This window comes from Tachypleus tridentatus, chromosome 7 (assembly GCF_004210375.1).
Source record: "Tachypleus tridentatus isolate NWPU-2018 chromosome 7, ASM421037v1, whole genome shotgun sequence".
NCBI classification, from domain to species: Eukaryota; Metazoa; Arthropoda; class Merostomata; order Xiphosura; family Limulidae; genus Tachypleus; species Tachypleus tridentatus.
In genome coordinates this window covers 23,602,868-23,629,373 of record NC_134831.1, presented here as the reverse complement: position 1 = coordinate 23,629,373, position 26,506 = coordinate 23,602,868, and the positions used below count along the sequence as shown (strand labels likewise).

General features: G+C 33.0%; 1 protein-coding gene across 3 annotated transcripts in view; it reads left to right on the top strand.

Moving 5' to 3' along the window:
• LOC143255306 (putative adhesion G protein-coupled receptor E4P) overlaps window positions 1-26,506 on the top strand; it is an 87,646-nt gene that overhangs the window by 15,813 nt on the left and 45,327 nt on the right. For all 3 annotated transcript variants that reach the window (XM_076510763.1, XM_076510761.1, XM_076510762.1), the window contains exons 2-4: window positions 5,736-5,828; window positions 16,023-16,202; window positions 21,326-21,529. In XM_076510763.1, the coding sequence (XP_076366878.1) occupies window positions 5,753-5,828; window positions 16,023-16,202; window positions 21,326-21,529 (460 nt within the window). In that variant the 5' untranslated portion in view covers window positions 5,736-5,752. The remainder of the gene's footprint in view (window positions 1-5,735; window positions 5,829-16,022; window positions 16,203-21,325; window positions 21,530-26,506) is intronic.

Genomic DNA, 26,506 nt, shown 5'->3' with positions numbered 1-26,506 from the left:
TAATAGTTTAATTTTGTTTTTGCTGTTTAATCACATAAATTTATTTCTTTGTTTATTATTAAGTATAAAACTACACCATGTGCTTTTCTCAACATGAGTATCGAACATAATTTTTAGTTTTATAAGCTCTCAGATTTCCCACTGAGCCGTTGAGGGTTATTAAACACTTGAAAAAAATATCTCTGGTAGTTTATTCATTTCGTGTGTACCAGAAATAGCGAGATATACGCTTTTCCGCTGTTTTTTTCTAAGGTACTTTTTGCTAGTTTACCGTGTTTTTCATGTGTGTGAACTTGTACATGTATTAATCATCATTTAAACTTTTGTTTGACAAATAATTTTCGGGGCCGGGTCTAACTTAATGGTTAGCACGCCAGCTTGCGTATGTAAAGTGTAGCGTAGTACGTAAAATAACTCAATTACCCTTACACACGTATATATACATATAGAATATTAGTACTAAATAGTCAAGTAAAGTAAAACAAAATCAAAATGTAGGACTGTGTTAAGAACAGCAAATCCAAACCTCTGACTAAAGATAATTTATTATAAACAAAAGCAAGCCTCTCCCCCAAAAAAACAGCTGCACAAATCGAAAAAAAATTATCAGGATACAAGCAATAGTGTGGGATATAAAATGAACCCTGGTTTTGGAGGTAACTGCGGAAGTAGGACCCACATTGCTGTGGGGGTACATCGTCTATCAGTCTTAACCTCTGTTCGCCAGTATCACATGAAGAATAATAAAATAATCAAAGGAATAGGAATAAAAATTAGAAGAGAGAGATGTGAGTGCTTAAGTCCACAACATCCTACATCTATATCATCCTTTACTGCCTGCAGACAGTTGTGAGAAAGTGACTGCTCTCCAAAGTAAAGAAGAAAAAATGAAATAAATAATAGAGACAAAATAAGAAGGTATTACCACTTGGAATAAATAAGTTAAATAAACGTGCCTTCTGAAGTTGGCATTCCAATCCCGTTGTGGTGGTAAGGCATTAATTAGTAGTCCCCTGGACAAAGTATACTAATATAAAGAGTCCCAACCAGTTATCTAAACTAACTAGAATAACTCCCAACCACCACGCGTTGAGTCCACTGTAACTACCAATTTTCAGGCTCTTAACAAGTCTATATATGTATTTTTCATCTGCATAAAGTAGTACCAAGTCGTTTCAGAAACCTTCAGTAAAAGTTCCTTAATTTTTACTTCTTTATATCTATTAAACAATTCTTATATTTATCACAGAATGTTTTAATAATTTCATTTAGTGTGTTTTTAGTAAATCCATAAAATATTAATTTTTGTATCGATATTTCAACATTTATAATAAAATATTGTAATTTATTACGAATTTTACAAAATAAATAATTGTAAACTTATAATGCTTATAACAGAAGAATGTGGTATATTACTATTAAAAGAGGGTAAACCGTACATTGGAAAAGTAAAATATTTTCTTTTTTCAAAAATATTTAGATTGATATCAATATAAAGTATTTTAATTTCTAAACGTAAGTGATGTACCTCTACATTAGGTATTGAACTATTTTCAATTTCTAATTCTACCGGATAAATAGTGATAATAACACTATTTATTTAAAGGTTATTTATGCTAATAAAATCATCTATATATATATATCTGTAAGTTAAAGCAAAAATATATGGATTTATGTAATTTTAAATAAACTAATTGTCATAATTATAAAGATATAAATTTGCAATATAAATAGAATAGTTAACGCCCAGTGGAACTTTAATGACGTATTTAAAAGCCTGGTCATTCAAAATTTTTAATTATCATAAATGCAGAAACTCTTTTATGTCTTTGCAGCTAAATTTTCGTTCTTCCTGCCCCCCGCTAGTACAGCGGTATGTCTACAGATTTACAACGTTAAAATCACGGGTTCGATTCCACTCGGTGGGCTCAGCAGATAGCCTGAAATGGCTTTGCTCTAAGAGAAACAAACACTTCGTTCTTCCAATAATATGAGAGGATAACAGAATTGCTTTATTAAAGAATTTATAAAAAAAAAAATTAAATGGAATTGTGGTGTACAGTGTGGTGAAATCAAATGTTTGAAGGTTCTTTAACTGTTCACAATTTTTCAGATATTCTAGAATGGGTTGATCATTTTTATTATTAAAAACATGTGTTTCTTATTATTAAGACTTATATTTTTAATTTTATCAAATAAGATATTAAGTAATTTAGTTTATAAAATTGCCGATTGTTTAATAAATGTTTTTATTGAACTATAAATAAATTGAAATTCAATCAGAGATTTCTGGAGCTTAGGAATAGCGTATAGAAAAGCTAAATCTAAATAAAAATTTGGTTTAGGATAAAGTCTTCTATAAGCTTTGATGAAATTATTAATCATTATGTCTATAGATTGTTTGACAAGTTTAAGTGTTTGAGTACTATTGATTTTTTTATCATAATTAATGAATAAAACTTTGTTTTTACAAATTAAACCAAAATTACAGTTAGCCTTATTACTGGGAATTATTACATATTTTCCTTGTTATTCTCGAATCTTAATTTTTAAGTAATGAAACGATAAAACTATATAGTATTTCCTTAATTTTGTACGGAATAATTTAATTTTGATTGTTTGACCATTTAATAGCATTGTTTAATTTATCTCTAAGCTGTGGCTACATCCCAGTTTCTTGGAAGCAAGCTAAGTTCTTATGTTTCTAAAGGAAGGAAAACCAGCAAACGATCCAGTAGGCTACCGATCAATTATTCTTACTACACCCTTGTGCAAATTAATTGAAACAAAACGGAAAATTACGATTTTTCCAATTTTTTGCGCTTTATTTCTGAGAATCCAAAAATTACTCACAAATTAATACATGATATGGCCGCCTTTATTTTTCAGAAGATCATTAATCTGTTTTGGCATCGAGTCCACGAGTTCACTGCGATCTTTACTAATTTTTGGATCGCGGTATCACACCTCAAATATGGCCTCAGTTAGCTTATCTTTCGTAGTACAGTCTTTTCCCCGAAGTCTTTCTTTACAAATCGCCCAAAGATTTTCAATAGGATTTAAGTCCGGAGAGTTTCCAGGCCAGTCCAGCACATGCCCCATCTTTGAATTTTGACCAAATGCTACTCTAGTATTACAATTTCGCTTTTCATAGAATTATAAATTTTTGATATGGCAGTTTTGAGTTCACACTTCAGTTAATAAGACAGTCTCACCGTGCAAATTGGCCATGGCAAGAAATATGGGAAAATGTTGACTCCCACGATTTGGAAGAGAACGTGAATCTATCTACGTCACTAATTGCACTTTATGTAAGTGCTTGTGTGATTATCTCTTAGCATGCGGGCAGGTCAAACTGCGTATATCACGAGATTTTAGTGAGTTACATTTAAAATTTAACTAAACTTCTTAATTCATAGTATACAAATAAACTTGATATCAAACAATAGATATTAAACCAAATTTTAATATTATATAAGTTTTAAGTTTTTTTATTGTATTAGAAAATATTTTAAACCAACATCAAACTTCCCTAGTGGGAGAATTTGGATATTTCAAATTCTTCTTGAGTCGTCTCGCCTTTTGGTTTTTTTTGTTGGCCTCCAAGAAATCTATGAAGGGGAAAAAAAAAATTCTGTAATTTCGTCATCGACATTCTAAAGCTATATTTTTCTATTCTTCAATCTTATCAAATTGCTAACAGATTTTTATAAGGCCGACATCCATTAAGTTTATAACCAATAGAAAGCCTAATTTCAATTGGTTCATTGCCATAGTCGTCATGTTACGTGAAAACTCGAATGGGACTCAGTAGAATGCATATCTTCGCCACGCAGCGATGGTCACTTGTGGCTCTCAAAAAATACGAGAATATATCAGTATATCTGATATGTCATTATTAACTTATATAGGCCACTTGTAACAGAACTACTAGGAATAACATATTATACGTGTCTATCAAGTTTTATCAAAATACAATAATTTTTTACTTTGTTATGGAACAAACATTGTGTGAAAATATGTCTCTATGTTAACAGATATGGATGTTTCGAATGTTTGTGGCCTTTCTATGACCTTGACTCTGGAAAAGCTAACCACTTCTAAGTTGGGTCGTAGTCAAAATGTATACCAAATTTAGTTTTCAAAAAATCCTGCTCACAAACACACAGGTAAATACGTAACCTTCGTAACCGAATCTGACTGGGGTAACAAAAGTACGTTAAAGTATATACATACATTTATAAATAGTTCGTTAAAGGCAAAACGTCAAAAATATGTTTACGAAAACATAAAATTATTTATTTTTAAAGATAAAACGATGGTTGATAAATTTTACAAAACATAACCATTTATTAGCTTGACGTTGAGATTCAGTAAACTACTTACTCAGAATAAATAAAATAACAGAAATAGCCAGGTAATCAGTATAGTTAATTAAATATACTGTACATTGTCTTTTCACTTGGATACCCTCCAGCTTAACCATATTTCCGGCCATCAATCCTGTGACATCTCAGAAAAGTTATATTCGAGATATATTCGAGCAAAATCAGTATAAATAATAATATTAAACCGTAGTTTCAACATGATAAATTCGATAAAATAACCAGCAAAAACCAACGTGACTTAACTAATGACGCAATGCTGTACCATAAATGGAACTGTTATAATGCTAACATTAACTACGTATATAATAAGAGCTTAAACTAAGGAGAGGTAAAAATAATGTTGTTTAATATGCTATAGTTATTGAATATTACCTTAAACGTTTGTGTAAATGATAAAACTTTAAATCTATAAATTATAACATGAATATTAACTCTTAAACGGTAACCATCATCAATTGATGCTGCTACCTACAACATTTCCCGCTGTTTAAGGGTTAAAGTTTACACAAGCTTGTATTAATTTTGCATCCAACATATAGTAGAAACCTTGTTTTTGAAAACTGAAAGCTCTTATATGAGCTATGTCCGTATTATAATGTAATGTTGTGCAAATTCTTTTTTATCTAATAAGGTGTAAGTAGAAAACATTGTAACATAAACTATTTGTATTGCTTGTATTTGGAAATAGAAAGTTTATGAGTTCAGGGTGTTGTTTTATTGAAAATATTTAATTTGAATGCATGACAAATGATGCTAATATTTATATCCAGGCAGTGTGCTTTGTTATTAGTGAAAATACTCTTTTCCAATATGAGGTCTAGTAGATATGTTTATTCAAGAAAATCTTGATAATTAATAAAAAAGATTAGTACCTCACCTATAAGTACAACGAATGTGCAAAACTTTATTAGGGATTTTCACACTAAGATTTGATATGAATAAAAATCCCAGTTTGCATGATATAAATATGCAATTTGTGAGCTGAATTTACTTTACAAAGGTATTCCTTCATTTGTTGGAAGATATGTTGGTCTAATTACATAAATGTGTTCTCAAGTAAAAATTAATAGTAAGCAAGAATGCATTTAATGCAAAACAATGGTAATTTCTATGGGTAGCATTATCATAGAAACATCTCTGTTTACTTATTAAAAGTCCTAGTTTAACATAAATCTTAAAATACCTTAAAACTGTTGATTAACGACTCATTTCAATTTTATTAATATGAGGACTAGTGTAAAGATTAGTAAAATCAAAATTTTATATAGTTTTAGCTTCAAAGTTTTTATATTTTTCTTTACATTCAATGGAGTTACTAATTAATGAATATATATACAATTTTTTTAGGTTTTTCGAAAAAGAAGATGCCTAGAACATCATTCTTCATACCTACTTTGTTATTCGTTTTATTTTGTATTCTGATAATAGACGCCCAAAACCGTAAGTATCCTCTGAAATTCAATCTCCGTATTGTCAAAAGTTTCAAGAATCTAAAACAGCTTTTTGAAATGTTCATGCCGTTAAAATTTTAAAAAATATCTTCTTTATTAATTTTTTTTTGTTCGAGGAAATTTAACCACTGTTTAAATTCGAACAGTTTAAAGATATAATTCATATTCTAGCTCAAGAACCAGGAAGGGTCAAAGAAAGACACTTTAATATGAGCTAGGAAAATGTTTTACTAGAATAGCAAGCATGAAATAAAGACAACAGGAAGAAAATATATTTGGTTCAGTCACTGCTAATTTTTATTCAGATTTCAAGATTTCTAATAAACTTTTGATTTCGTATAAAAATTAGCAAAGATGCTTTATCGTACTCGAAACTAGGTGATTTAAAAAGTGGTACTTGAAATCTTAAGCACGAAGTATGCAATTGTTTCGCCTACGTATGACAGAATTTTGATATATGCTCATTTTACTCTGAAGATTAAAATCCCCAATAGGTGTTTCAGAACTAAAACGTTCAAAATTTCAAAGTATTTTTAACATATGGATATATTAATTTAGCTCTGAAGACTTTGATTGAGGCTGAAAATGATCAAATAATCTGAATGATTGATTAGGAAGCAGACATTTTTTCTTTTCCCAACTTAGGCTTTCAAAACACCTTTTAAAAGATTGTGGTATATTACTTTGTAGAGAAATCTAACATAATCTTGATAAGTAAATAACTGCATAAATTCGAAAACAGTGCACTACCAATTGAGGAGATATTTGTATTGAAATGCGTTAATGTGTACGAGTTTAAAATCATGATGATTCGAAATCTTATATTTATGGTATGCACGGATTCCTCTGTGGTATAACTCTGGGTTTGAGGTTAGCGATCCGGGTTAAAATCCGTGCGATACCATAATATATTCCCTGTACTCTGGATCTTTGAATGCATTATAAAAGATATGTTTAACTGTCACTAGTATGTCTGATAAGAATAGCTTTTTGCGCAATTCACTTTTAATATTATAAGTTACACAGTTTTTAAATATATGTTAAACTGAAACAAACATAGATATTAAAATAATATTAAATTCGTTACACCCCTCTTCAGATAATTAAAAATTGTCTAACGCCAATTTTTAAATAATATATTATATACTCTTCAAAACAAGAAACGCAATAGGGATATTTTTTTTTATTTTAAAGAGAAATATATGTAATAATGTTACAAGTTCAGAGTATGTGATGTTACACGTGTTAAGGCACTGATTGTCAGACCAAAATGACAATAAAAGTTGTGCACTTTGAAAACGGAGGAAAACATCGGATTTCTCGCCAAAACGCATGCGTGTCCAATAAATTTGTTTGAGAGATCTACATGTTCTGCAAGTGTAACATGTGCAAAATCCCTATAAAAGTGACGGGTTCTCGGTTTCCATAGCTCAGTGTTAAGCCACCAACACGCAATACAGTTACGCCAAGACTGACTGAAGCACAACGCAACAACGCCATTGGTCGCTTGGAAGCAGGCAAATCTCGATCAGATGTTGCCAGAGCTGTGTATGTCCACCCAAGCACCATCACAAGGCTATGGAATCGTCACCAACAACATGGATCAATTCGTGACCGTCCACGATCTGGCAAACCTCGTGTGACCACGCCTGCACAATATCGCTACATACGATTTCGTCACCTTCGGGATAGGACCACCACTGCAACGTCTACTGCCTCAACCATACCAGGACTGCGTAGGGTTTCCGACCAGACCGTACGCAACCATCTACGAGATGCAGGAATCCGACCTCGACGTCCAGTCAGAGGCGTCATTCTCACCCAGCAACATCGTCAAGCACGGCTGCAATGAACTCGGGCACAACGGGTATGGTCTCATCAACGATGGAGTCATGTTTGGTTCAGCGATGAATCACGTTTTATGCTTCATAGGCAGGATGGAAGGACCCGTATTTACCGTCGCCGAGGTGAACGTTTTGCAGCAAACTGTGTGCAGGATGTTGACAGATATGGTAATGGCAGCGTCATGATGTGGGCTGCCATCGCCTACAATGCCAGAACAGACCTTTTGCACATTCGAGGGAATCTTACGGCTCAACACGTCGACGAGATTCTTAGGCCCCATGTGCAACCCATCATGGTGAACGTCAACGACGTTTTCAACATGACAACGCCCGTTCTTACACAGCCCGACTCACCACTGTCTTCTTGAGACACCACAACATCAACGTTTTTCCCTGGCCCTCCAGATCACCAGATTTAAACCCCATCGAACATCTTTGGGACGAGTTGGACCGATGTCTGCGACGGCGACAACCTCAACCGCAGACTCTACCTAAGCTTGCAGCAGCTTTGCAGGCTGAGTGGACAGCCATTCCACAGGATGTGATTCGTCATCTCATCGCTTCCATGGGTAGGAGATGCCAAGCAGTTATTGATGCTCACGGGGGGCATAATCGTTACTGACGTTGAGTGACGTTAAACTTCACCTAGTGAGCGTGGACTTCGCCTTTGCAGACTTTGGATGTTCAGCAGTGAATGTGCAAAGTTTCACACATGTTATACAGAACTACCCGGAATAAACTTGTTAACAATTTGTCTCATATTTTGCCTTTTGCGTTTCTTTTTTTGAAAAGTATATATGTGTATATGTTGATAACAATACATTAAATACAATACACTGTCAAAGTATTATACAATTTCAGAAATCATGACAGTACATAACCCAATCAATACAAATAACTTTATAATCATCAAACTGCATAGCACGTGAAAGTACTTAAACACAAATATTATCTTTTTGATTCAACACAATCAGTAATCATTTGTACTGGTGTGTACTTCGAAAGCTGGGATAGGTTTCAAAGGTTTGGTTTGTTTTTAATTTCGTACAAAGCTACACAAGAGCTATCTGCACTAGTCGTCGCTAATTTAGCAGTGTAAGACTAGAGGGAAGGCAGCTAGTTATCACCACCCACCGCTAAATCTTGGACTACTCTTTTACCAATGAATAGTAGGATTGATCGTAACTTTATAACGCCCCCACGGCTGAAAGGGCGAGCATGTTTGGTGTGATGGGGATTCAAACCCGCGATCTTCGGATCACAAGTCGAGTGTCTCAACCACCTGGCCATGCCGGGCCATTTCAAAGGGTAATAGGAATTTTCGGGTTAGGTTTTCTAAGCAACTGACAGGTATGACAAGTTTTACAAAACTGAGAAACATCTTGAATAATTTTTGACCAAAAGAAATATCTCATAATTTTGTCACATGTCTCGTTACCACCGATATGATCTCTCATGGGGAGTTTATGAGCGACTTTCAATATTTCAGAACGATATGCTTTTGGAACAACGATTTTATAAACTACAGCCCAGTTCTCTGAGGCTGGTACATCTAGTGGTCTCCATTTTCTCATCAGAACACCATTTTTGAAGAAGTAACCATGTGAAACTTTCTCTAGTTCATTCTGTAGGAGTTCATATTTAAATAGTGAAGAGATCTTTGGATCCTTTTCTTATTCATCGACTAGTTTACTTCTAGCAAACCGAACTTCACTGGGCGAACCAGATTCCTTACAACAATCATTGTCACTAACCAGCGAATTGTCAGAAAGACAATTATTCACAAGATTCCTGTCAGATCCAAAAATGTCTGAGATAAATCTATCATATCGTCCTGTAAATACGTGTCTATCATTTGTTTTAGGCTTAATTCCTTAGCCTGAGCTCAAGTCACAGCACACCAGAGAAACATGTCTGGATGTTCCTCAACAACAACATCAAGTTTAGATGAAACAGTGATCAGCTAACTAGCCACCTTGGGCTCAGTAACAACTTTTCCCCAACCAAATCGTTTCCCAAAAAAATTATACACACTTAATTGGCAGAGTAGGTCTTACTCCAACAACAACTGATCCTGAAACTTGGACTGATGCTAAATAAATTTTAGGAAAAGGAACATTAGCAAAGCCTTGATACCCTGAATAATAATAGACTCACTAGTGTCAGAACTCAAATCTAACGGCAATATACCTTCTAATATTAATGACTGAGCTGCCCAGTATCACGTAGAATATGTCCGAGTGTGGGATTTTCTTTTGTCAAAGACACAGAATCAGCAGATACAAAAGGTCTGAATTCCTCCTTAACTACATCATTCTTTATATCAGTAGCCAAATCAACAACATCGGGTGATCATGTGAAACTATGTCTATATTTGACACAATCGCACTGGGTGCTGTTTCCTTTTCTTTCTCAAACTGCAACAATCAGTCATAACATGACCAGGTTATAACAAAAATTGCAGGCAGGCTTTGACAAGAATACTAGCTAGCTCTGTTCTTGACACGTAAGTTTTATCCTGATGAAACTATCTAATGTCCTCGAAGAAATGCTAACGTATGAAGTTAATTCACTGAAGTTTGTAATGTTCAAAATCTATAAACTTTCCTGATCGATAATCTGTAATTTTCTGAATAATAAACTTTTTCACAATTATAGCTTCCGGGACTTATAGTATACTGACTATAGCAGATCAATAATATTCTAGTGTTTCTGGCGCGTCCATTTATTACCTTTAGGCGAAATTCTCGAAAGTTCAGCAGGCAACATTATAAAACATATATTGCTGATCCTGTCACTCGGGAATTTTTTATAAATTTAGAGAACAGGCGGGAATTGTGCAATATATATTTAACAATATAAGTTATATACATTTATAAATATATAATCAAATGAAAGTAACATAGATATTAAAATAATTTTAAATCAGTTTCAAGGCTGCATAAACAAAGATACTTAATACCAGTATCATTAAATTTAGGTGTTCTGCCTTTTCCTTTTTTATTTTCAAAACGACCTGTCTGGATCTCACGATATAGGATATACTTAAAAGTGTTTGGAGAACATTCTAAGTCTGCAGCAACTCGTCAGAGAGTTCAACAAACACTAAGTAAAGCTTTCATGAGAACTCTCTAGTCTAGTAACAATTTGCTATGTTTTTGGGCTGTGACATGACAACAAAACTTAATATATAAATGTTAAACGCTGTTTTTATCAAAATTTGTTTGTGAAATGCTATTAAACTGATCTGGCATATACCAGTACCATATGCTAGCGCCTTGTTATGTAGTTAAGACACAACACGGAACATTGTGCCAATTATTTCATATCCTAAATTTAATCAACATATGTGTTCAAGCAGAACCCTTATGAATTTCCCTTGGAACAAGTGCGTGAGAATTCCAAATAATGACAAATTCAATTTGGCTTATTCAATTGTCAACATGAATTAGAAAAGCATTAACACAGTGTTGAAATTTATATTTTGTAATGGCATGGTAGAATTAGCTCCATAAAATGGAAAGAATGATCAAATATTTTCTAGTCCTAACACTTTTTTACAGTAATGTACTATGTATGTGCCCAAAATATATGTTTTATTTATAACGTATCTCTGTGTTTCTTCGGTGACAGATTAATTTCCAACCCTATATAAATCAACTTTCAATAAAGCAGGACTTTGAAAACCAAATGGTATAGCATATGAGATTGTTTTGGATTACAGATAATGTATTATATTTTAAAGAAATCGTTGTCGATATTAAGTAAAAATTAGAATATTTTGAAAACTGGTGTTTGTTCGTAATATTACTTAAAGTGTTCTGAACGCGATATTAATAATTTATCTATTAACTGACGAAATATTTATAGGAAAGTAACTCAAGTTTACTTCTGTTTTCATTTTAACAGTTGTTAATATGTAACATTGTTTATTGGGCGTGTTATGACTTTTGTTTCCAGTTGCCTTGGGCAACGTGTTTTTGTCACATTTTGTAGCAACCTCCACCATTGTAGCTAATACAGTGTCGTTCGCTATAAAACTCGAGTCATTACGTGAAACTTTTCGTAGTTAGGTCGTATTGTTACGCTGCAGTTAGTTATTGATAAGGTTCTAACCGGTGTATCGTCTTTCAGAAGCAGGTACCTGCACCAGTTCCGTATCGAGTTCCGGTTTTTATTATTTTTACAACTACTAACGAAGTTCAATTTTCTAAATAGCCTCAGGCAAAGTTTTAGTGCCATTGAATAGAGCAGATATAAACTATTTACGTCAATTTAAAGTTAATAAAGTGGGATGACAAGCAATTTATGATTTTGTGGTAACGTGACAAAACTAGATCCTTCAAAAAGCAATCTAAGTTTAGGAGGTTTAGGAACACACCACAGATATGAATGTTTTTATGTATTTTCTTTAAATGTTCTTTTCTCTCCTGGAAATATTTTCATATTAAATTATATTAGTTTGAAAGTTACAGAAATTTGCTGCTATAAATAAAAAACATAATCAGTTTTTTTTTTTTAATTTCGCACAAAGCTACACGAGGGCAATGTAAGACTAGATGGAAGACACCTAGTCATTACCACCTGGTTATTTTGTATATTGCAGCATGTCTATAATTACAAATTGTAATTGACATATCAACAAATAAATTTATTAGCGACTTAGGACCTGACTTTTCCAACTGTCGCCAATAATGATTTATATCTGGTAAATACAGCTTCTTTTCAATAAATAATGAATTATTTTCAGATATGAATATGGAAATATATATATATATATATTTAATGTAATAAATGTAACTATGATATTTAATAAATAATGATTTGAGGCATCAAAATATTTTTCTGTTACCTATCACACTCACTAAACCTAACTAGGGTTTACTTATCAGGCCCGGCATGGCCAGGTGGGTTAAGGCGTGCGACTCGTAATCTGAGGGTCGCATGTTCGCATCCCTGTCGCACCAAACATGTTCGCCTTTTCAGCCGTGGGGGCGTTATAATGTGACGATCAATTCCACTATTCGTTGGTAAAGGAGTAGCCCAAGAGTTGGCGGTGGGTGGTGATGACTAGCTGCCCTCCCTTTAGTCTTACACTGCTAAATTAGGAACGGCTAGCGCAGATAGTCCTCGAGTAGCTTTGCGCGAAATTAACAAAAAACAAATTAATTTATAAAAAAAATTTTCGGAAAAAATATTAGTACAAAGAGTAAGAAACGTCTTTGACGCTTTCAAGTTCAAAAATTATGTAGGATTGGAAAGGACAGAAAAGTGTCGAAATATGTTTTCTAGATATGTGTTTTTTCTTAACTTAGTTCATACACATGGTACTGTGTATTTCATATCATATTCTTTCATGCCACATATTTATAGAGCAAAGTTTCTTGCAACCATGATATTAGTTCTACGTATTTCTATTGTGATACACCCAAAGATTAAAACTATTTCATTGAACTCTTAATTTTCCTCCAGGATATATTAATTGCTCAAAATTTACTAGTTCGATTTTAGAGAGCACGTGTTATCACATCTTTGTTAGAACAACCAAGATAGGCAGATATTGATAACTGTTTGTGATTTTATGAACGGAACTAAGTCTATTAATCTGCTGTTTTTTTCTTTCATGACTTTAAAGTGTCAATAGTAATGTCTTCACAAGCTTAGTAATACAGTGGCACTTTAAGTACGTATGTATTGTCACACCGGATAACAACACCTATGGCATGTAACAACATACGTTCATCTGCTCTTTCCTGCAAATCAGAATCATTTTCAAGGCTTATGACGGATATCCATGCAATTTGATTCAGAATTTTGCTGTTACTATATCCTCTTGTCAAGATCACACACATTTATATATCTTAAGGTAGCGTTTCTTAACTATTTCCACATCAGAAGCCGGTTCGTTGCATCACTAAACGGTCGCAAAATACTTTTTGTTATTTTAAAAAAAATCCACATACCAGCTAGGTGGTTGTGACAGACTAAAGGTTGAGAAACACGTTATTTTGCTATGTATCCTAACCTAAATTCAACCTTCCTCTAATGTCCGAAACTAAACCGAATGTCTAAATAATGTCATTGTATCTTGGTTTTTTCGTAAGAACGATTCGCTGCAAACTGAAAACAAATGATAACATGAAAACATATCTACACGTTTCTTGTATCTGAAGGATGCCTCTACATACATATGAGATAAAACTCGGTTTACAGTTGTTCAAAGATGACAAAAAAAAAAGAAGTTTTAACAGTGAATGCTTACTTCATGCCTTAAATATCCTTGTATTTCTATTATTCATGTATACAAGTGGTTTACTTTGAGCAGTCGTTGTAATGTGTTTGCACATGTGTAATAGTATAAAACACTTTTAAGGCATAGTATTTGGTAGATCTGTTACTCGAGGTCTAGCATGGCCAAGTGTTTAAGGAACATAATATGAGGGTCGCGGGTTCAAATCCCCGTCACACCAAACATGCTCACCCTTTCAGCCGTGGTGGTGTTATAAAGTAAGGGTCAATTCCACTACTTGTCGGTAAAAGAGTAGTCCAAGAGTTGGCGGTGGGTGGTGATGACTAACTGCCTTCCCTCTAGTCGTACACTGCTAAATCAGGGACGGCTAGTGTGTAAATTTACGCAAAATTCACAATAAAACTATTACTCGTACCTATTTCAATAATCGCATTTCTTTATCAGTACCTGTTAATACTAGTAACTTTAAAAAATAATATTAAATTTGTCATCTGTTTAATTTGAGTGTAACCTTGTAAAACAATTTTAAATTTCAGAAACAATTTTGGAACAACAAGCATACCATCAAACATTACCAGTTAGCATTTGTTCTCTAATGGAGAATGTTATCGTTCCAAATCTGATAAAAAACCGTCATCCTACAATAAGCTTGCAGTACCGGATTGAGATATGTAGTTTTAACCTGTTCAGTGCCGTAGACGAGATAACTCGTCCAAGCCGATCGGAAACACAGTGCCACGGACGAGTTAATTTGTCCTCATTAATACCTAACTTCAACGCTAGATTCAGCACCATACGTGCATTTGACCTACTTACAAATTGTTTCCCTTTGATCCAAAATGGCGTCACGAAAAAAGTTACAAAATGAAGAAGCATTAGAGTTGTATTTTGAATCTGGTTCGGAGTTTGAAAATAGCAGTGGCGGTTCAGAAGATTCGGATTTTGAAGATTCTTTGAAAAAATACGGAAATACAAGGCTCAGATGTTAGTGAAGATGATGATAACTGGCCATCAACCAGAACTGGTAAACGGGCGATAACACCAAGGAGTAAACGTAAAATTGCAAGTCGTGATAAGAACAGTTCCAAAAAAAAAGTGTCCTAATGACAATGATTGGAATGCTGAATTCTTTACAATGATTACAATCGTTATATGGGAGGGGTTGACTTATGTGACGGTGTGTTGCATGCTTATCCGAGTAGGCGCAAGGCTGTCAAGTGGTACAAAAAATATTTTTTCACATAATGGATATAGCAGTGTACAATGCTTTGGTAGTTTACAAATCACTGGGAAACAACCTGTTTCCCCTGGAGTTTAGAATCGGTGTCATCCGTACCCTGATTGAAGATTACCACACCCAGCGCCCAAAATCCACCGGAGGCCAGCCTTTCTTGGAAAACCCCCTTCGCCTCACAGAACGTCACTTCCCAACACTTATTACCCAAACAGAAAAGTGTAAACTGTGCTCTTACAAATCCACCAGGAGGGAAAGCAGATATGAATGTACTGATTGCAAAGTGGCTCTTTGTGTTGACCCATGCTTCAAAACGTTTCACACGAAAGTGAATTATTAAATGTGTCATGTATTTCAATACCCAAAAATGACATTTTGTGCATTATTGTTTTATTTGTTGTACATATTTCTTCATTTTGTGTACTACTATAAGTTTGGCTAAGAGAAAAAGTAGTATTTGTTGCTCATTTCCTTTGTTTTAAAATTACTCAATTTTGCTGAAAAAACCCGGCATAGCAGCTGAAATACTTGGCAGTCAACAGGTTAAAATATAGACTATAGAACAACATTGCCGTTGCCTAGTACATGTTTTAATATCTGCTTTCGTACTCAGGTGGCATGATGATGATTATATTATTTACTTTCACAAGTCACTGTACTAATCACTATAGTATATTTTATGTAACGTGTACATCATGTTGCAGAACATTTCTAAGAATATGAGATTATATTTCATCAATATATTTCCCCTTTTTGGTAACTCGTAATATTTTCACACACAAGGGAAAAGTTATTTCCTTGAGTATGAACTGTATATAATTTTAAAGTTTTGCTACATTTCTTGTACTTTTTCAGCTGTTAATGGAGGATGGACAGAATGGAGTATTGTGTCCAGTGTCCCTTGTTCTAAACACTGCGGTGGAGGAAAAGCAGAACGGGTTCGCACGTGCACTAATCCTGTTCCTCAGTTTGGAGGAGACAACTGTACAGGCCCAGAAACCAAGATAATTGACTGTAACACACACACTTGTGATGGTAAGATTTGGACAACCCGTTTTAATAATTCTAGAAAGCGTCATTGGCGTTTAATGTTCCTGACAAAATGTTAATTATATTCAACACTTTGATAAATTTCCTTTTCTTATGATGCTGTTTAATTTTACATAAATGAGCACGTGTTTTATAGTTGTGCAAAGAGCGTTTGAACAATTACAGGTTTGTAGTGGTTTGATAATATATTTATAACGTCTACAAAGATGGTTGAGCTGTGTGATGTTCAATAGCTTTATGAGGTATCACAAATATTTTACTTGTTTTTACCAGATTTCCTTAATTAGAAGCGATTATGGTTGTTGATATTTGTAAATAAATATATTATAAAACCAGAAAAAGAAAATATTATGTAATTTGCTTACAACCAGCTTGAATGGGATATAGTTAGGAACCAGATGATCTTGAAATGTTTCAATCTCTCTCAGCTAAATGTCATCCAATTAAAGTAACATACCGCCATAACTATTATTGCTATCACTATCTAAGTTACGAATTTCAATGCGGAAGTTGTTATCTTTTTCGAATTAGTTGCTACTCAGATAAAGATTGGTGCATGGTAAATCCTTAGATTTGCATAAACATTTCTGTGATACACAATTTATTTTACATTGACACCTGACCATCTATCTATATGGTAGCCTGTGGTGATTGGAGTTCCTGTTTCGTTTTTGGCTTGAGCTTGCAAACCTTGTACTTAAAAAATCATCACACATAAGAAGTCAAGACACTTTCATGGTAATTCTGGTTTGGCCACGTACTTTGAACTAGATATGTATTCTTAAGATATGCTTTTTAAAGACGTCAAGAGTAGGTGTTAATTTGTTTTCAGAAGATATGCCATTGTAGTTATAGAGTGTCCTAAATTTGAATGCTTTCTAAACAATATGCAGCACATATAAATGTAGCCAAAATATAATTTGAATAAACAGTCACATCATTATTTTCAGAAGGCAACTTCCTTGTTACAACAATAGGCTGTTTGCCCTCTGTTCACCAACTGAAGATAACTGCAAGGCCTTTTTTACTGTGATACGTTTTAAGTAAGGATTTGAACCATGTTGCCTTGAAAATTCCTAAATATTTTCCACTATTATTTGCCCATTGAAGACATGAATAAAGCCCTCTGCGTATTTGCTTTCGAAATTGGTTATGTCTGAAGAATACTTAATGTCATCACGTTAGGTGTCTCTTTTAGTAGAAATTATAATTGACTATGAGTAGGAAAACATCCGTGTCTGAGATTGTCCAACCATGAATCTTATTTTAGTTTTTCTCTCTATTTTGGATATGAAAGAAAAACAACTCATCCAAATTGATTTGCTTATAAAATTCTTCAACACTTGTTTTGCTGATGGTAAATATTTTAAACCATAATTGGCTGAACATATGGCATTTTATCTGTATGATATGGTGTAATAAAACGACTATGAACACTTTTTATGATTAAAGTGGTCTATTTGTTTCTCCTAGCGCCACAGCTTTCTGTTAAACTGCATTAATGGTCCTATGGGTGATTGGATTGCGCTTTTTCATGAGAACAATGTGAATTGTCTATGTCAAATAAAACAAATATGTCTTTCTTTCTAGAAAAATACGGAACATATAACCTTTCAAACTATTTTGTATTTTCACCAAACACATTAGTGAGAGGCGTTTTAGATAATAGAAAACAAATGTATGAAACACAATGTTGGTGTAAGATAAGGAATCTCATGATCTAATACTGAGGATTCTTTTCATTTGGTATCTTATCGGCGTAAAATACATCACTTACAGTTTATGAGTAACTCGATTTATGCTGTCATAATGTACTATGACCTACAAATAGATGATTGGGGTTTAAAATAATGTTACATCTTAATGTTATTAAGAAAAATCTTAATATGTTTAATCAATACAGAAACTGTTAGCTTTGCGCTGTTACGAACAAGAAAAATACAATTTTTCAAAACTTAATTTAGGATTATTAAGAACGAAATTGTTTTTATAATGTAACTAAGTATCTTTTCATCTTAGGTTTATTGCAAGTGATAATGCTAAATTCTATAATTTTAATAATGTAAATAAAAACTGTGGGTGACTTGGAAGCTCAGATATTGGAAAACCAGTGCTCTTACCAGAAGCAATTTTGAAATCCAAAATGGTTATTGCAAAGGCATCATAGAAAACTTCAACATCAGTACATCATGAGATTTCTGAAAATATGAAAATTTTGAAAGAACATAAAAAATATAATCAGTTTAAATACAGAGTTACCTTTATAATCACCTTGTTCCAGCTTTCTCTGCTGTATTTGTTTTAGTTTTTCTGTGGTCTATTTTCTTTAACTGTCCCATTTCTTTTTATCATCGCTATCAGAATTTATAAGGTGAATACACAAAGTTTATTTTCTCTCTAAGGAGCATCCTTGATTCAGTTCTAGTTTGTTTATGTTGTTAACTATGCATTGCTAGAACACAATCACAGTAAGAGCATTTCATTAAGCTTTTCCGTGGCTTTGATGTATATAACAGAGAAAGATATTAAAATGTAAGACTTCTTCTATTATCCTACATTTGTGTAATATGACGTGATTATAGCTTGCAGGCCATTTGTATAAATTCTTGCTTCTTGTTACAAATTGTATAACAGATTCCTATATGATATACCATCACATTATTAGCTTACAATTACATTAGTCATTAAAGGTTACTATTAGGTTTATTAAGTTTTTAAACATCACATTCTTAACATATTCCCTAACGAATTTCAAGAATTAGAAAAATATATAACAACCACTCTGTATTTATCATATCTGTTGCCGACGATGCATTTTGCTCAGCCCAGAGCTCTTCAGGTCAGTTGAAATAAATAAATACATCAGTGGTTAGAATACTATTTACATAAACCATTTAATACAATAACAATTGATATAGTGTATACTGCTTTTGCAAGTAGCGAAAACTTATCACACTTATATTTATCATAAAGCATTAGTATCACACCGAGTGGATTTGTAAACTTTCTTTTTCTATTCCATACTTTAGTTTTATTAGAATATGTTAATAATTTTTATTGTTCTATTTCATATTTTCGTTGTATTTTATTTTCGTGACCATCTCATTAGTATCGTTTGTACGTTGAGATTGGTTTTAAAGTTAAATTTTACATTTTATTTCCTACCGCACATTTTTAAACTGACAATGTGTACGTAAAGAAAGCATGGCCTTAGGCCGACTTAGGCTTCAGGTGTTTATAGATGCAGCTCATAGTATGTTTCGAGAAGTTATTGCACGTACTTTGATTATTTTTAAATCTGTTATTAACATTTTTACTATTCATGAAGCAAATGTTTTATTCGTTGAACTTTACATTTCTGTATGGATGAACAATATTTCTTTCTGTATTATATTCACCATTCCGCTGCCACTGTATAACTAAATAACTCTATAATTAAACAATAACGGGTTTAGCCATTTATCTCAGACATTAACCTAAGTTTCACTATCACAACTGGGTTTTTGTTGGTCACTAGCAGGTGATAGGGTGTGTTATTTAAAATATTGCGTATACTGGTGTCAGGTTTTTCTTCACACTGGATATTAGTGAAAGAGTATGAAGTAAAACACTAGTGTTTCATGGATCTATTAAGTAAATTTATATTTCATTCTATCCTTATAGCTAGTTTCATTAACGTTATTGGGTATACTGTTTGATATACGCACTTTCACATGTCTATTTTATATTCATGATACTTTATGCTTAAGACGAATAGTTTGTATTGTAGTCTGGTATATGGATTTAAGATTAATCTTTATCTTTTAAGCTGGACGGGCCTCATGAGATATTTTTGGAATTGCAGCCAAAAATATTTGTGCAACAAGAGCATTCCACCGCTTGTTGTTGCATTTTGATAATTAAAAAGTTTTGGTTTGTGACATTGAATATTCCAAATTCGACATGAATTTAAAATTAGCTACATTATTTACCATGTTAAAGTATAGTTCTTGTCTATGTATTTAGATTGATTTGATCAAAAGTTATTAATAAATACTCTGTTTTACTAGCTATTGGATTATTTTTGTATGCAAGTAAATCTTCTTTACGATTGTGTTTCTGTCTTGTATAATTTATTTTGAACTCATAGCTGTGTTATAAAGCCGACTGTTTTCATTTACTTTTATTTATATCTGAGGACAACTGAGTCAGATGAAAAGAATGAGTAAACAGATCTACAAGAGATATTAACAACAGTTTGAAAACAGCAATCATTATGAAACAATATACCACCGTTGATTTTTAATCAAAATAATTAGTTGAAGTATCGAACGCGTTTGAATATTGGTCTGTTTTTTTTTTCAATCGAGAATACAAATAATAAAAGTGTGGGAATAATTTTTAAAAGGAACTCACTAAGAACTTAGACTAAATGATTAATAAAACGACCAGAGAAAGAATGAAAAATAAGGCTCAGTATATGAAGAGAAATGAAATAGTTACATTTTGTCACAATAATTTATTAAAATAAATGAAAATTTTATAATAATGATAGTGCTATATCAAAGTATAGGTGTTTTGAAAAATGTGTCACAGATTAGATGTATTAGAGTCTATATTAATGCTGACTGTGGCACATCAGAATTTTTTTTCCAATTTATAAGTGTATCAAGTGTATTAAAGTGTCAAAACGTAGTTTGAAAATATGTTCATAAAGTTTTGGTTATTGATTGTAAAAAAAAATGTAATATTTTAGGTTTTATTATTTTAATACCAAACTATAAATGCATTTCTAATATCAACTAGGTTAAGCAGAAATGTATTAGTGAATGGGATAATTTATAAGTTAATAACTTGTAAATGAAAATAAAATTATTAATATATATATATACAATTATTGTAATTATTATGTAAATTAATTGCTTAATTAAGAAGAAGAATATTAAATGACTAATAAAAATATATTTAGAAGAAATTGTACAAGGTAAATAACACCTAACTTAAAATTATAAAACATAAAGAATAAATAATTGAATCATAAAATGCGCATTCTTTATTATATATCGTTAATGTCTTTGCTGATATGTTATATTTTCATAATAAATATTTTTAAAAAAATATTTTATCAGAGGAGATCTTATCTTCGAATTGGTTGGACTGGAGTGAGTGTTCAGAGCAGTGTACTGTGGGGTTGAGAACCAGAGTGCGAGAGTGCTACAACGAGACATCAAATGATGGCTTTAGTTGCGTTAACCGTCCCGACTTGGCTAAGGAGACGCAAAACTGCACTGCTTGGAGTTTGAAGAAATCATTCAACTACACTGGATGTCCAAGTAACTCATAGAATTCATAACTGGCTCTAAATTATCATCCATTTTGCATTTTTATTTTAGTATTCTGAATGTTTGTTTTCTAACTTAAGCACAAAGCTACACAATGGGCTATCTCTGCGCTGCACATCATGGGCATCGAAACCCGGTTTTTAGCATTTTAAGTCTGCAGACACACCACTATGACTCTGGATGATATTCTTAATGAGTTAAGATTTAATCGCATTAGTAATACAAATTATTTCAGACAAACACTCTTTTCTCCTAACTAGCTTATCAAATTATTTATTTTACTACAAATAATCTTACGTTTACCATAATGCTTGACTAATAATATATTTTTTTTATTTATCTAAAATTTATCATAATTTATTTTTGCAAGTTTGTATTCGCACTATAAATGTTATTTACATATTTACACATTTCAAAGTGTTAATATCTTAAATTTTAAATTATTTTCTTTATGCCCCCCAGTGGCTCAGCGGTATGTCTGCGGACTTACAACGCTAAAAACCGCGTTTTGATACCCGTGGTGGGCAGAGCACAGATAGCCCATTGTGTAGCTTTGTGCTTAATTCAAAACAACAACAATTTTTCTTTATACCACACAAAGGATTTTGTAATTTAGGGATAGGTGTTATTAACATCTTCCCTTGTCTATATGATGTTGATTGAGGTGGTATCAACACATTTTCCGTCTTGGTCTGTATGGTTTAAATAGACTTGTTATTAATACATGTTCTGCCATCGTATAATGATTTAGGTAGATATACCTTCAACTCATTCTCGTCCATTGTATATATAATTTGTTGGAGAGCATTAATAACAATTCACATAAAAAGGGTTGCATCACATTTTTAAGTTAATTCTTCTCTTTATGATCTAAATCGTTTGATACACTTTCATCACTAACTATACCATGCAAGTTCAGCACTAACACATACTGTTCCTCTTTGCAACTATAGTCTACTATTTCTAATGAACTTTTTGAACAGAAGAGATACACCATACCTGATACCGCGACCCCGTTTAAACTAGTTGAAACAGTACTTACTGTGAGTGCCTTCAAATTCAATGACTAATTATACCATCAACTCGTTGAGGTTTCACGCTAATTGAAAAAAAAATCTATTCCACCTTTTTTTTTCATTCACTGTAATAAGAACATTTCAAGTATTGTTACCTATACAAGCGTTCAAATCGAGTAATTTATCAGTTTTATCCTACATTCACAACCAGCTCTCAAAAACGTATTTACGATCTACCAACAAATATGTTTCCATCCTTGACACTAACATAGACGTAATCATACTTCAATACAAAGGCACTGACAGTCGTGCTTATTTAGCATTTAAGTTACTGACCAGTTTACTTATATAATGAGTAATTTAATGTTTGGTAAAATCACACATCTTCCGAGCAAAGTATGTATGGGCAACAACAGTAATGAGTGGGGTTAAATGCAATACTTTTTTTTTTTTTAACAAGCTATACGGTAGTTAGAAATAAATAACATTCCTAAAGCACAATTTCTAAGTCATTTATCCTCTGACGACCAGGTATTAAATGGTAAAGCTACTAACATGGCAAGATTTGTCACGCAGCAAAGATGCTACAATGACGTTGTGAAAAAGTAAACAAAAAGTCATATTTTATATACCGAAACTTTATTAAATAAAATTATTAAACAAAAGTATAATTTTTCTCTTACTTACAAGGGATCCCAATCCTCTTGAAATATTTAGTGAGCTTATTTTGCTTTTCTCTGGACACAGAGGAGCCCTAAGGAACATTTAGCTCTCTGTAAGCTATAACAAAATAACAGTTTTGACAAAACTAATGTAATTCATTCCAGAAGTTATGAATGTTCATAACACATGTCTATACATTGATAATGATACTGCTATAGTAGTTGGTTCCTACTACACTTTCAGTTTCAGAAGACAAAACACATGTACTTCAGAATACATTATTTACTGTAGTAACAGGTGTAGTTAACTGTATTTTTGAGAAACAGCACGTAAGCTAGATGACTAATTTCCGTGAACATCTAAGATCAGTACTTGAATGTACTAATGACCTCCCAGTATCTGGATGTTTTAATTCTCACTACCATCATAGTTTTACAAGAGTTTGTCACCAACCATGCTCAGTGTAACAAAATTGAATGTGAAAATCTTCAAACAATGCCTCATCTTTCAGTTAGTCACAAAAATGCACAAATGATGTAAATAGAAAATTTATTTTTCAGTAAATTTAGTTCTATATTCAAAATTGCCAAATGCATTAACTAACACTTTGCTTTGCGTGTTATTTCCCTAGTTTTAATTGTTTATGAATATTGTTTCTAGTTTTTTATTTATTTCACAGTTTCACTTTTAATCATATGTACCCACAGGTTCTTTATAGAACGATATACAGATGAATCAATCACACGCACCATAACATGTCAGTGGTTTGTAGTTTGACTTTTTCCTTTCCTACTGTGGAACATTATTTTATTCTGGAAGACTTATATATATATATACAGTAGTGTAAATGATTATGGAAATATTAAACGAACTGATCATAAAATGGAAATAAAGTATCGTGTAATTTTGTTCCCTGAAAACGAACTGCATTATAATACAGTCATGTGTTGATAGGCTACACTGTGATTGTTGTCATGAAAACAATCAGAAAATGCCACACCACTATAATGCCTATAAAAATATAGTGGCTCACAGGACAGAAATACCCTACGAAAAACACGTAGAACCCAAAGTTTAGCCTACTTCAGTGACAGAATAAGGCGAATGTTTAAGTTTCATTAGGGACTAAATCGAATCTTTAAATATGTGCATGAAGCTCGTGCTGTTAGAAATAAAAACAGTCGCGATGGAGATCCCAAATTCTTCAAAAGTGATGTTCAGTAGTTCACAGCTTGCTGTTCTCGTGATATATAACAACCCGGTTAGGATCTTACTAATGACCTATCTGTACATCAAATGTTCATGTTTGTTCCAGGTGGGCCCGGCATGGCCAAGCGTGTTAAGTCGTGCGTCTCGTAATCTGAGGGTCGCGGGTTCGCATCCCGGTCGCGCCAAACATGCTCGCCCTTTCAGCCGTGGGGGCGCTATAATGTTACGATCAATCCCACTATTCGTTGGTAAAAGAGTAGCCCAAGAGTTGGCGGTGGGTGGTGATGACTAGCTGCCTTCCCTCTAGCACCTCACTGCTAAATTAGGGACGACTAGCACAGATAGCCCTCGAGTAGCTTTGTGCGAAATTCAAAAACAAACAAACAATTGTTCCAGGTATGTAAAATATACATTAGCACAAACTGGATGAGTACTTATTCATAATCACTGCTTCAGAAAAAAATAATCAAACAAAAAGAGTAAATTGAATACAAATCTTAAAATACTGAGATGAGTAAAAATAGTGTTGGGTGCTTTTTACAGACGAATCCAAGTTCAAATTGTTTGAAATCTATAAAAGATAGTTTATTGACAGTATTGCAGCAAATATAAAATATCTATACTGGATCATTATTTCCACTTGGGCTACACTTAGCCAATAATGTTAGAGACTTACATAAAATTAATGATACGCTGACTACTGAAAGATACAACTGATTCTTATCCATCATATCGGTTTGGTTTTGAAATTTCGCGCAAAGCTACACGATGGTTATCTACTTTAACAGTGTAGGAATAGAGGGAAGACAGCTCGTCATCGAACCCGCAACTCTAATATTACGAGTGGAGTGCCTTAACCATCTGGCCATGTCGGGCCTAAATGTTCATTTCTCTCTTGGAACCATTTTCATATGAAATTATATTAGTTTGAAAATTATAGAAATTTGGTGCTATAAAAAAAAACATTAGAAAAGCCTAGTTAGGTTTAGTGAGTGTGATAAGTAACAGAAAAATATTTTGATGCCTCAAATCATTATTGAATGTTATAGCTACATTTATCATGTGAAATATATAAATATTTCCATATACATATATGAAAATAGCTCACAATTTATTGAAAAGAAGCTGTATTTACCAGATACAAATTGTTATTTTCAAGAGATTTAAATTAGTTAAAACATACAAAAACAGGATTGTTGATGATTGGAAAAGGGTATTATGGACGAATGAGTCGAAGTTTGAAATATTTGGTTCAAAGCATGGGGAAGGAAGTGCGATGATTTGGCTTTTTTTTTTTCTGAAGTGACAGGATATATTTGCAAAATTGATGGAATAATGGATCAGTACAAGTACCATCAGATACTTATTTGTCAATGTATTATTGGTAAAGGATTTGAATACTTAGTGTATAGTGAGCTTAAACGCTCACACAACATATGCAGGAATTATTTAATTAAGAAAGAAGCTATGGAATCATTAAAATGATGCAATGGCACCCACAGATCCCTGATCTCAACCCAGTTGAGAATTTGTTTGTTTGATTTTGAATTTCGCGCAAAGCTACAGGATGTTTATCTGCGCTACTGTCTTTAATTTAGCATTGTAAGACTATAGAGAAAACAGCTAGTCATTACCACCCACTGTTAGCTGTTGGATTACTATTTTACCAACAAACAGTGAGATTGATCGTAAAATTATAACCTATCCACAGCTGAAAGGTCGAGCATGTTTTGTGTGACAGTGATTCGAACCCACGATTTTCAGATTACGAATCGAACACCCCCACCTCTTCAGTGATGACGAGAAACCCACTTGTTGAGAAATTTATATGCAAAAACGGCTCGTTTGGGCTGAGAAAACACTTTTACATAGAAGAGCGAACAACGTTTCGACCTTTTTCGGTCATCGTCAGGTTCACAAAGAAAGAGGTAACTGACCGGAAGCCGACCCCCACCTCTTCCTCTTGTTTTATCATGAGTGCAGAGATTCTTCTTCCAGTAAAATAGAGGTTCCAAGTATGTATGATGTGGTGTAATGATATCTGGTATATCAAGTATGTATGATGTAGTGTAATGATATC